This window comes from Crocodylus siamensis, chromosome 3 (assembly GCF_052110815.1).
Source record: "Crocodylus siamensis isolate JL-2025a chromosome 3, ASM5211081v1, whole genome shotgun sequence".
Classification (NCBI taxonomy): domain Eukaryota; kingdom Metazoa; phylum Chordata; order Crocodylia; family Crocodylidae; genus Crocodylus; species Crocodylus siamensis.
The window spans coordinates 105072731-105085845 of NC_143397.1; the positions used below are offsets into that span (position 1 = coordinate 105072731).

Below are 13115 nucleotides of genomic sequence, written 5' to 3' on the forward strand. Positions count from 1 at the left end.
TGTTTGAAAATGATGCAGTACTAACAACCTTAACCCATGTGCCTTTAAAAAAGTCACCTGTAGTAGCTGAGGGTTTTCCCGTCCTATCTGTTGTAGCAATGCTGGCAGCAGAGAAGGATTCTGCTGAATAATTTGTCTCATTTGCTGGAATTGAGGCTGATTTCGTAAAAATTCAAGTGGATGTCCTGAAATGCAGAAAGTTATTTTTTTTTAAAAAAAGCAAACAAGTCACCCAGACTTAAGTAAACAGAAGAACTAGCAAACTGCTGAAAGAACTGGCAGGCACTCTCCCGTTGCAAAACACTTACCCAATTTGCCTGCCTGAAAAGATCCTACCAGTGTGAAACAAGTCTTTAAGGTACACAACATTCATTATTTCCTCCTCAGTAGTAGGCCAGGGAAGGAGTGGACTTAATGCCTGAACTGATCCCACTTATAGAAGTGGCCCCTCTCTCTCTCTGTGAAAAGCATCTTGGTGAAACACAGCTGCATCATCAACAATCATGCTAAATCCAGTTCTGTCGCTTTAAATAAATAGCCTTGGTCTAATAACCTCTTATGCAAATTTCAGGACAGGTAATGCATCCTCAGCCTCCCTAGTCTGCCAGCTGCTCTCAGAACAATTGATCCTGCTCTTCTTGAAGTCTTGGCTGCCAGTCTTCTCTAACTGCTCATTTATCAGATCCACTACCTCCTTCACTCCAGCTTTCTGTCAGGATGTCAGGCTCTGTCTTTGGTCCCCTTCTCTCCTTCTTCTCCAAGTAATCTTATCCAGGGATGGCCACCACCTCTCTATGCCAAGGATTCTGTTTTACCCTTGACTGTAGGCCTATTTTTTCTACTTGCATTAAAATCTTTGCTGATCTGACATCTCCATGTGATTGTTTAGCCAAAGTTCAATATACCTAGGAGGACAAGGTCTAAGTTCTTGAAAGAGGAGGAGATTTCTTATTTGCTGTGGATATTATCATTATCTTGGCTTTCACATAGGCCTGTAACTGCAGCATTATTTTCTACTCTGACTAGGTTTAGGTTATGTCAAAGTCCTGAAGATTCTCTCTGCATAACTTATATCCATCCATAGCTAAAATACAGTAACTGAGAATCATCTGATATCCTCATCTCTAGCCAAGATAAAAGCAGCTCTGCCTTGTAAACAGCCATCCAGGCAGTCCCTGAAAAGATCTTCAAAGCAACAAGCCAAGAGAACTATGCCTCTGAAAACTTTCTCCATCCACTAGCTCACTCTTCTCTATGCAAACTGGTTGTTTGTCTTAACTTGGGCAGACCAGAACCAGATGAAGTGCAATGCTGAGAAATGTAAAGTGCTCCACCTGGGGACGAACAATCCCCTGCACACCTACAGACCTAGCAGTGCCAACCTGACAGTAATAATAGACCAGTGTGAACATAAGTCAGCAAAGCGACGTTGTAGCCAGCAGGGCTAACAATACCCTGGCATGCATCAATGATGCATCTCCAGCAAAACCAAAGAAGTGATTCTCCCACTCTACTTGGCATTGCTGAGATCACAGCTGGAATACTGCCATCCAGTTCTGTGCACCACACTTTAAGAAGGACGTGGTAAAGCTTTAGAGTCCAGAGAAGGGGCACCCATATGATCAGAGACTTGAGCAGCAAGCCATACAAGGAAAAGCTGAGGGACCTGGGACTCTTCAGCCTGAAAAAGAGAAGGCTGAGAGAGGAGTTGGTAGCAGCTTACTGCTCCATCAGAGGCATATACCAGGGGCTCGGTGAACAACTGTTCACTGGGGCACCTTTGGAGAAAACAAGGAGCAGTGATCACAAACTCCTGGAAGACCGTTTCAGGCTCAACATTAGGAAAAACTACTTCACAACTGGGGTGTCCAGACTGTGAAATAAGCTCCCTCCAGAGGTGGTACAATCGCCTACCCTGGAAATCTTCAATAGGAGACTGGACGGTCACCTTGCTAGGGTCACTTGACCCCCGTTGTCTTTCCTGCTTGGTGAAGGGGGCTGGACCCAGGGTCCATTTCGGCCTTACAATCTACAAATCTATGAACTTTCAAAGCCCTTTACAACCTATCAATTTTCCATACCATTTCACTCAGGGCCCCATCTCTGTTCTATCCATGATGTCATCTGCTTGACTGAAAAAAACAAAATATATTTTTTTCCAGCCATGCTACTCCTCATGTTTGGGAAAGGTTCCTACAAACTTTTATGAAGCTACCTCATTATCCTCCTTCATACCCATGCTCCTCTTTTGAACTCTGCTCTACTGGGATTCTATCAAGAGCCCAGAAAGAGCGTCAAGACCACTTCTAGAAGGCTGCCTTTTCCTCTCCTGTCAATCCCATACCTGCTTCAGAGTGGGGTCTCAACTTAGCTTGGGGCAGGCATTCTGTTTTGCACTCATGCAGTGCACTGATTCTGTGGCAATGCAACTTTCCCCTCCCCATGCACAAAGAGTTAAATGCTTTCCAAAAAATACATCCAACTTTGGACAGGCCTAATACAGGCCAATCTGAGGACCAACTTTTCACTGTGTTGTACTTTATCCCTTCATATATAGAATACACTAAAGAAAAGAAACCGAGTTTTTAGCAACTTTTAATAACTTAGAACTAATATTCAACAGGTCCAGTGTCAGAGCTGGGAAACAATCCGAGCCCACTTCACTGCACCAACTCCTAGACAATACTGCCTCAAAAGACCAATCATGTTTGGATCAATGATGTTACGATTTTTCAACCAACTGAATTGTGAGGTCTAAATGACAGAAAGCATTTAATGCTGGGGTCAGCAATGTTTTTGGAACGAGTGCCAAAAACACCTGCAAGCTCAGCTTGTAAGATGTTGCCATGTCAGGAGCAGATGACAGGGGAGCTGCAAGGGGCCCAATCCTCGTTGTGGCAGTGCAGCCGTGGCTTCTTCCCTGCTGTCTGCCCCAAGGTGCACATACCAAGCAAAATGCCTTTGCATGCCACACTATGGTACCCGTGCCAGGGGTTGCCTACCCCCGATTTAATGCTTTCTAACAGTAAATGCTGGTCCAAAAGTCAGCTTCGAAGAAGCCCTCTTCTCCAGCTGAGAGACTGAACTGTTTCTGCAGATTACTTTCCAGGTAATTGTGAACTACGAGAACATCATTAATGGAATCATCAGCTTTTAAGGTCTAAATTTGTAAAATATTAGCCTCCTATGATTTCATTCTAGTGTTAGTTTCAGTAAACTTACAGTGTTTTATTTAGCATCTACATTTTAAAGAAACAGGTCTGCTAAGCTGAGGCAAGTAAAAAATATCCACTATCTGTAGTTGTAGCTTACATGGTATTTGTAACATGCAGAAAGTATTTTAAGAGAAAACATGACTGACCAAAGGATTCCAAACTGGCTTGGACAAAACACACTACAGTGCCTTACCCCAATGGCCACCCTAAAAATATAAAAGGGTAGAGTAACAGCTGTGACCTTTATAGCGTGTAGTTACACTCTGGCAAACCAAAAAGAGGCACAATCTAAAGCAAGCTTTTAATTGCATTAACAAAAACACAGCAGACAAGTTATTTTTAGTATATACTGGAGTATGAAGAACTAGCAAGAGCTGCCATGCTTATTGATACTTTCCATTTTCCTCACACTAGGCTCTCCAAAATTAATTCACCTGCCAATATATAAATAGTGTTGGCTTCTTCTGCCATCCCGCATGATTCACACACTACCCCTTCTTCAAGAAGCTGCTTTTGGAAAGTTATGCAGAAGAAAACATTGGAACTCCTGAAAAGCACCTGCAGCTTCTGTGCTTGGTAGTGTAGTTTTGAGACTACTGCTTCTGAAGAAATGTGATCGTTTTTATTAAACTTTCAAGTTAAGACTGTAACTTGATAGCTAAAGAAGTGCACAAAGCTGCTTCCTGTCGTGTTGTGGCATATTTGAGATGTGATACTCATAACAGGTTCTTTTCTCACATGTCCTCTAGAGCACTGGGAGCCAACCTTTTTGGCAGACATGCCAGGAAGTAGCTCTGCACCCTTCCCTGAGTGCCACTCCAATCCCTTTCCTGATCTGCTCAGCTTTCCACCCCTTGCCCTGTGCTTCCTCCTTGCCTGATTTGATGCTCTCCTTTCTGTTCCCTGCACCACTGTGCTGCCTACCCTCCCGCTGCCCCCACATCTGCCACAAGCCACAAAGAGGCTGCCCCATACCACTTGCAGCTGCAGGTTGGCCACCCTTGCTCAGTTGGTACAAAGACCAAACTGCACTACACCATAGGGCATTTGATGCCAGCCAGTGATGTGGCCACATGGTGCTGACTTTCTCATTGCCAACTGCTGTAACAGAGAGCTTGGAAGTCTAAAGAAACTAGGAGAAAGGAGTCAATCTCGACTAGGGCCTAAAATTACAGAGGAGAAGAAACTGGACTCAGGAGCTGGAAAGACATCAGTGAAAGCAAGACAAAGTATCAACAGATGTATAAGCAAGGGTAGAGAGAGAGGAAAAAAATAAGCCGCACTTACTGCATCAGACAGTATTTAATGTTTTGTGTTTGCTCAACACTGCTTTTCTCCACACACCAATTGATTTTGGTGCAAACTTAGCCTCACACAAATCATTTCTTCAACAGAATGGTCTATGTTCCGCTAGTCTAGACCCTTGATCAAGTAGGCTTCCCTCATGCACTGTACCTTTGGTACCAGCAAGCCAAGCAAAACAAAACTGAATACCGTAACTGCAAGGGTGGTTCAGCACTGGAACAGATTACCTACGGAAGTTGTGGAATCTCTATGCTTGATTAAAATGCACGTTTGACAAATACATATCTGGAATAGTTCAGTCTTAGATGATCCTGTCTAGAGCAGACAGATTGGACTAAACAGCCTCCTAGGCTATTTCCCCCTATTTTTCTATGATTCTATTATTACTTTTTAAAACAGGAGTGGGAAAAACATGGACTGAGGTCCAAGTGCATCTTGCCTGACTGGATCTAGCCCGCAGGTGAGCACCCACCAATCAATTATATACAGCCCATGGCTGCCCCTTGTGGTGTTCTGCATGGGGGTGAGCTCCACCCACTCCTGCCAGGGGCAGCCTGTGCCACACTCCGGACCATACCTACAAAGGGCCCGGACCCAGCCAATGCCCACAGCTTCCCAGCAAAGCTGCTCCTGTGTACTCCTCAGCTCCCCCTGCCTCCAATGGCAGTTCCTCCTTCCGCTGTGCTGCTCCAGGCAGCAAGTACTGCAAAGAAGCAATGGCAGCCACAGGGACACGTGCCAGGTACTACACGCCCAGCAAGCTGGGAGAAAGCTGCAGCCAGCGGCTCCTACCCCGGCGTGCAGGGCTCCAGCTCCCAGCTGCCTTCCACCCACTCAGCTGCCTGCAGGTGCCTGCTCATTGTGGCAGGGGGGCAGAATGGGTGGAAAGTGGCTGGGAGCTTGAGCCCTGTGTGCTGGGGCATAAGCCATCAGGCTGCACCTTCTCTCCTGCCTGGCTGGGCATCTGCTGCCCAGTGCACATCCCCTGCTGCCTGGAGAAATGCAGCAGGGGCAGGAGGAGGAGAAGCAGCCTCTGGAGGCAGAGGGCAGTGAGCAGCATCCATGCAGTTGTGGCAGCAGCCCCACTGGGAAGCAGGGCACACTGGTCAGGGCCTGAGCTATGCTGTCCGGCAGGTACACAGGGCTTGGCCCCTTCTGGAGTGTCACGGGCAGCTGCAAACAGCACCAGCACCACACAGGCAAGCTCTCCTCCAGGCCCCTCCCCCCCCGGCCCCCTCCCCTCTGGCCAGCTCCTGGCAGGCAGTCCCCTGCCCCTCCACCTACTCCCCCACAACATATGAGTAAGACTTTATTTTGAGTTATTATGCAAATTGCATCATTCGTTACTCCAAAAAATACCAAATCAGGACAAAAATAATTTTTGAAATAAAATGAAAATATATTATAGTGGATGTTTGATTTTTAGTATACAATTTGGCTTTTTATCTATAATTTGTTAAAATGATATCTTCCAAAAGATTGCCTGTGGCCCCTCAACAGCTTGCCAAAATTAATTAAGTGGCTTTTCAGTCAAAATAATTGCCCACCCATGTTTTAAAACCTAGCACTTTCTTGCTATAGACATTTTGAAGTTATTTAGCCTACAGCAAACTATTCTACCAAGAAACTAGGGCTGAGGAAATATGAAGAACTGTCTATATTTGTAATGGCAAAAAGTTAATCAAATCATATCAGATCAGAGTTGCCATAAGATCCATGGTGGTATTTAGGATTTGACATACTGTGATACCAACATCACAGATCCATCTGTGGACAACTAGATTTTTCTTCTGCTGAAATTTCAGTTTCCCTAATGTCTCTCTCACTTTGATTAGTTAAACTTAAAATCTAATGCATAGGCAGTCTGCTCTATAGCTATAAACTAGGCCATCTTACCTCCTGAAGAGCTAGTAGTCGTAGTTGTTGCTGCTGCTGCCACTGCCGAAGACTGAGAAGCACCAGTGCCTGCTGCTTGAGGAGGATCAGCCACAGCTTGATTATCTCCAGGGATACCCTAAATCCAGAGATCATGTTACCACCGACAGCAGAGACTGCACTCAAAGATGTGTGTTTCATTGCATAAAATGCTCAGGCCTAGGAAAGAAACTTAATGCTTTCACTGCAAACAAACAAGCAGGGCTACAAATTCCCACATTTTACTGATAAGCCTGCAAATGCCTCATTCACTCAGTATAGTACTGGATTTTCTGAAAAGAGAGCAAGGGAACTCACATAACTAAGGTAAAACACTCCAGGGCTTTGATAAACCTAGAACCTTGACCTCCATGAAAAAGTTATCAGCAGTTACTGTAGATTAGAGCACTGGTATATGCTCTTCTCATCAAGAGTGCACTAGTATAGTCTAACACAGGAGGCAAGTACTGTACAAAATTGTTATAAGGATCCTGTCTTGATATTCTTGCTAACTACCAAAGGATATGTGCATTCTTGTCCACAGCACCAAGAGTACAGAAGAAACCTAAAAGGACTCTAGTACAAATGAAAACTTCTGCCAATTCTCCAGTTTCTCCACTCCGCAGTACCGACATGTGAATTAGGTTTAAAGAGGTATGTAACCGATTCATCTCAGACACCGACCCACATGGAAGTTAACAGGACTTTTAAGGGTACAGACAGTCCTCACAACAGTACCACTTTCAAATGATACCAATGTAATAACCTGCTATGATGCAACTGTCACATCAGCCTGCTCCTGTTATCAGTAAAACTGAAAACCTGTTTCATTCACAGTTAAAGTTCCAGTGATTTAACTTGTATACAGATGTAACAGTTGCATCATAACAGTCAATGCATGTACCAATTCCTCTTTCCCTTTAAAGGGAGTTAAAGATGCATTTGTCCATTCCTTCAGTAACAAGTTTATCATAGTTTAGACGTGCTGCCAACCAACCTACTTAAGAGCTCTGTAAACTTATTTAATCAGCTTGCACTAATCAGAATTTAAGAATTCTGGCTAGTCTTAAACTGCTACATTGCTGAATGCCTCAGTGTATGTGGAACTGACCACCTTATAGGAGACCAGGGACAATGGAGATTGGTTAAACCTTGACCACTTCTACTTGAATCAGAGCACATTAGAACTACAGGTTGGCTGAAAGGTACAGAAACTTGTCCAGCCAAGTTTGTCTGCAGATAACCACAATATTTTCCCAAAAGAAAAACGCAAAAAAAAATAAAAAAATCAAGAGACTAATTCTTAGTTTCAGAAGAGAAATAGGGAGGAGGAAAACTCAGTCACCATAAAACTTAAGAAAGAGGAACAGAGAGGCAACACCTTCCTAGTAGCAGGAATCAGTTTAGCACAGGACCAGCCCGTGGGGGAGAGAAAGCAGAAGAAGCAAGCAGCTGCTCAGAAAAGATGCTCTCCAAGATTTCAAGAAGCTTTGTGCAAGATTCCTAAGAACAGGATTCTTTGGGCTGGGATCTGAGTAGGGAGAACATTGAGGCAGTGGGATGCCATTTTCACCAAAACAGAAATCAGCTGGCTTTTGCAACCAATATACATGCTACTTGCATTAGGTACTAAGTTTCCCAGAAGAGGAGAATTGAAAATCCAGAATGCCAACACTGGAGGTGTGGGAAATGTTCTGCTTATGCAACCGGGGAGTTAGTCAGCACTGAGGACCTTCAATGGGATGGCAAGGCCCTGTTTCCATAAAGGAGCAAACAAAGTTTAAGTCAAGAAGACATGTTATGGTACTCTAAGAGAACTGTTGCAGCCATGATGGTCCAGAAATTATGAGACACCTAACAAACAATATCTTGCATTTGGAAGCTTGCCTAACATTATGCCAAAAAACACCGGTCCGATAAAAGATATTGCCCACAAAAATCCTTGACTCTTGTATAATTCCTGGACTATCACAGCTATAACCTTCACTCCAACACTATGAAAATACGGCTGTTTTCATGTGGATTTTCACTCATCTTAGAGGTTTTTTCACTTTTAAAGTATGAATTTTTTCAAAGATTAAGTCCTTCTGTTAAGAGAGGCAAGAAAGACGAAAATGTAGATAAGAGAAGATACTCACCATTAAAAGGTACTCCACTGCTCTGTCAGGATTGTTGAAGCTGGCTCTCAGTGCAGCAATTACTTGCTCTCGTTCGTAGCCCATTGACATGATCTCAGTCACCATATTCTCATAGGACTGACCTGTCACTAGAGGCAAAAACACCAGTGTAAAGTTAAAAAAAAAAAAAGGGGGGGGGGGAGATGCATCCAGACTATAGTTAAGAAACACTATTATGTTAAGCCAATCTTCATTAATTCACGCGAAGGGTAACTTGCACTAAAGTTATCCAAGTTTTGGTTGATTTAGTTTCAGGTGTGTTCAAGTTTTATATTAAGTACTCATTAGAATGGTAAGAGTTCCTGGGGACAGAGCACAATGCAGGCTTCTATCAAAGTAGAAGTGTGTTTGTAACACTCCACATTAATAATTGAAATAATTCTCCCTCCTTACTCTTTTCACAAAGGTCAAGGGCATCTTCACAGCTAACAGTCAATTTCTGCCTTAATTAAAAAAAGGCCCCTGCAGCGCGAGGTGGGAAATTAGTCCCTCTAAGGCAGAAATCTGTTTTTAAAGCATCTAAAAGCAATCTAGCAAAGCCAAGTAACTTAACACTTAATTCTTAGGGTGATGACCAGAGGTAAATGAGGACCAAATGATCATTTGCTGCTGCTCTATCACAATGATGAGAAACAGTCAAAGCCCCCTAGACCACACCAATAACTTAGAACAGGGGTTCTCAAACTGCGGGTTGTGACCCCCCCTGGGGGTCACAAGCACCTTAAAAAGGGGGTCACAAACCCGTGCACCACCAGTGCTTTTGCTGGTGCGCAGGCACACAGGGAAACTCCTCTCCCCCTGTCGATCGGCTGCCAGGGAGTCATGGTATCGCAGAGTTTGAGAACCTCTGACTTAGAATGATCTGTCCAAAGTTAGAAAAGTCCTAAAAAGAAGCAGAATTTTTTAATTGTTGCTTAGCAACATCACTCTGGTCATTATCAAGAATAAAGGACAGCGAGCAGTCTAAGTAGCTCAGAAGTGATCTTAATATTATATAGCCAAGGCCGGAGCTGTTGATTTCCTCCTTTTTAGGATACAGAAGGCCCTGCTCAGACAAGCTAGTTAATACATTATGTCAATGCCTCAGAACTCAGGCAAAGGGAAAAATGATGCATATGAGGATGTAAAGATGACTCAGGGTGGTTTCCTCTAGGAATGCAAATTTAAAGCGATTTGTTTCCTTTCTAAGAAAGAAAGCATGCTGAGGAAGACAGAGGAAGAAAGTGATCTAGCTTGAAATATGAACTAGTGCCATCTCTTACTATATCAGTTCTGCAAACCTGCATTCTAAACAAAGATTTTTTCTCTGAAAGTCAGCAACAGCAAAGCCCAGCACAGCAGTAATTCTGAATGAGGTGATCTTAAGTCCCTGCCAGATATTGTATTTTAATGTGCTAAACATTCAATTAACATTTAATAAATTAAAATAAAATAAATAAATACAAAATTTAATGCACCAAACATTAAAACAATTTACCCCTTGATAAAAATGGTGAACTGGACTTTAAAAAATTTACTTGCTGAAAACGTAACTGTTTCATGGAAGGTAAGTATCCCATCTTAATTTTAAAGTCTAGCCTTACTTGGATCCTCCACTATCCCATAGTGTGTGTTCTCCCTACCTGAACCCTTAAGGAAAAGGGAAGAGAGGGAGGGAGAGAGAGAGCAGCTGGCTGAGAGTCAGCTCAGCAGCGAGCTTTCAGGAAGTACAGCACACATGCTAAGCAATGACAGGGAGGGATAGTATCACTTCCAGTCACTAACTGTATTAGATGTCATTTCTGAGGTGCTCTTCAGTACTACACCATTGTAACCCAGATGTAACTTGGCATGTTAGATGAGATTGGGAAGAGGGGTTGGGGGTGGGAAAGAGTCCAATAAAATCTAGAAGTCTGCTTCACCTTAGTCTCCTTGCTGTAGTCAGTACAGGCAAAGATTCAGCGGCAAGCTTAAGTACTGGGAGTTTATGCCTGTGCAGCCCACAAGCAATCCAAGTACTCAAATTTGATTCCCCAGTCTCCACTTTAAGCAGTGATGAAGGAGGCTTGTTGTTAGTACTTTACGATTTACTTCCCTGTTTCACAAAATAATTACTCCCCAATTCCTATTTTGCTGCAAGTGCTTCAACCTGCGGTGAAGCTTGAACTGCTCCAATAAAAGAGCAACTAGTCTGCTATACAGTGAACATGCACTACGATGTGCACCCTTTCTTACTCAGTGGGGCAAGAAGTTTATTCAGCTGGACAGAACACCTCTTCTTAAAAGTAATCACTGTACTGGACAGACTTACGGTGAAAGGCAAGGTGTCCACCTTCAAAACCCTCTCAAACTACATAAGATGGAACAGAGTCAAGATACTTGAAATGCTACTCCATTTCCCTGAATGCAAGACAACTTTGAATTTAAGATGATCCCTTCAGTAATTAGATTCTATATAATTTTCAGTGTATAAAATCCAATTAGTGGAAAGTCATCTTAAATGCATCTACCCCTCCCCCCACCATCTGTACCCCACACTGCTGAAGTGGAGAAAGCAGCAGCAAGGTTGAATGGCCAAATCCCTGGCACTTGTCCCCTGCCATGCATCTCTCTGCTGCCTGCCGCTACAGTGCCTGTGCCAAAGCCGGTGGCCAAAGCCAGGAGCTAAGCTGATGCCAACCCCGGGCAGGTATTCGAATACAAAATGAGGCTTCCCTCCTTCCCCATGCTGACTAGGAAAAATCTTGTCTTGGATTCAAGTAAATACAGTAGTTCTCAATTCACTACCCTGAGGCATCTAGGGCAAGTCACCTCTTTTGTAAGCAAGTTTCCATATATAAGAATTTCCATATATCCCGATTTGTTTATGTCACCTCAGCTAGCCAAGAGTATTGGACAAATTCACTGTTGCCTACATGCACCAAACAAAGTGCATATACAAAGTCTTGGTGATTTCTGCTCTATGAATATTTTTGAAGGAAAAATTTGGTTTTTTATGTACCAATGGCTAAAATACTGAACCAAACCAGCTATTCATTTCAGGTCACTCTTTTCTCTGTACAGTAGTAGTTAGCTGTACTGGTCTGAAGAAAGAAGGCAGTGTAGAGTTGCACCTTATTGCTGCATTCAAGCTTGACTAAATTCACTTGGTTGGCTGTCCTGTACAGTCTGCACAACCTAGACCCTCCAGTTGTTTCAGGAGTGTAAATATATTGAAAAAAAACCTGGCCTGTGCTCTTCATATAAGGTTATAAGCTGTCAACTGCAAACACTACAAGTCATCCATTCTATATAGACTGCAGGACTGGAAGGTACTGGTGAGAGGAAAATTATACATACACATTGTGCATCAGCCACAATGTTCAATGTTCTTCCCAAACCACACTGAAATGATCCATTAGAAAAGGCAGGACTAACAAATTCGGAAAAATCTCCAAGTGCTGCTAATCAGTGCCAATCTTTGCATTCTTGGGGAACAGTACTTTAATTAAAATCTTGGGAATGACTGGATAGAGAAAAAGAATACAAACAACCATGGTGTCTACTAATCCCTTGTTTGTTTCGGCTATGCTGAAACAATGTCTAAGTGCCAACTACTTAAACTGAAACACTTACCAAGTGCACTTGTAGCATCCTCAAAAAGATTTGATCGAGAAGTATCGCCTGTTGTACTGTAAGACAGAACAAGTAAAACCTCAAATATATAACTTTAGAATGGGTGATTCTTAAGGTGAAGAAGCAGCTGCAGTTTGATACCTGGGCCCCTTTGTTTCTAATGAACAAGCAAAATTTTCTACTGAAGTGAATAGCTTTTAAGACCCAGTAGTGTGAATCCAGAATTTACCTATGTATATGCTCCAGCCAAAATGTTATCATTTCTTACCCTTTGCACTGGGCAAAACCATCAATACTGGCATTAGGACTACTGACCATCATTGCACAGTTGGCCACCTACTTGCCTTCAATAACGAGATGGCCTAAACTTTGTCCTTAAGGCTCAGAAAAGAGTATGTGATTTTGCAAAAACACCCAGTACTCATGTAATTGCTCACATTTAAGTCAATGGTAGAGAAATGCTGCTGATTTTGGCAAGGGCCAATTAGGCTAAAGTAAGGTTTTTGAAGGAAAGGCAACTGATAAAGAGTTTATATTTATTCTCTTTCAGCTTACTGTGACTGCTGAAGGAGACCCCTTGTTGCCAGGACCTGCCAGGATCAGTTTTCAGAAAGTAATGCATGAGTACATGCAAATATTTCCTACCATATACAAGTGTTCTGGCAAGAGCACTAAATGGCCATTTGACACTAAAATTTACAAAGCCAAAAAAAAATCAAACGAGTATAAAAAGAGAGAGAGAGAAAGCTGCTTTTCCTAGCCTATACCAAGGAAATACACTGCATCCAGCAGATGGCTGTTATATCACAGTGAACAAATGGGTTTGTGGAAAGCAGTATTAAAAGGTTTATTCCATTTGTCACTAAATTTCTCTGGTTTTCCATGCAGTTGGACATTTATACTGAGACTA

The 13115-nt window shown here is 42.9% G+C and overlaps 1 protein-coding gene across 1 annotated transcript in view; it reads right to left on the reverse strand.

Annotated features, from left to right (window-relative positions):
* RAD23B (RAD23 nucleotide excision repair protein B) overlaps nt 1–13115 on the reverse strand; it is a 52750-nt gene that overhangs the window by 4727 nt on the left and 34908 nt on the right. The window contains exons 5-8 of the mRNA XM_090038902.1: nt 12206–12261; nt 8573–8700; nt 6417–6534; nt 58–185 (exon numbers count right to left, since the gene is read on the reverse strand). Of these exons, the coding sequence (XP_089895028.1) occupies nt 58–185; nt 6417–6534; nt 8573–8700; nt 12206–12261 (430 nt within the window). The remainder of the gene's footprint in view (nt 1–57; nt 186–6416; nt 6535–8572; nt 8701–12205; nt 12262–13115) is intronic.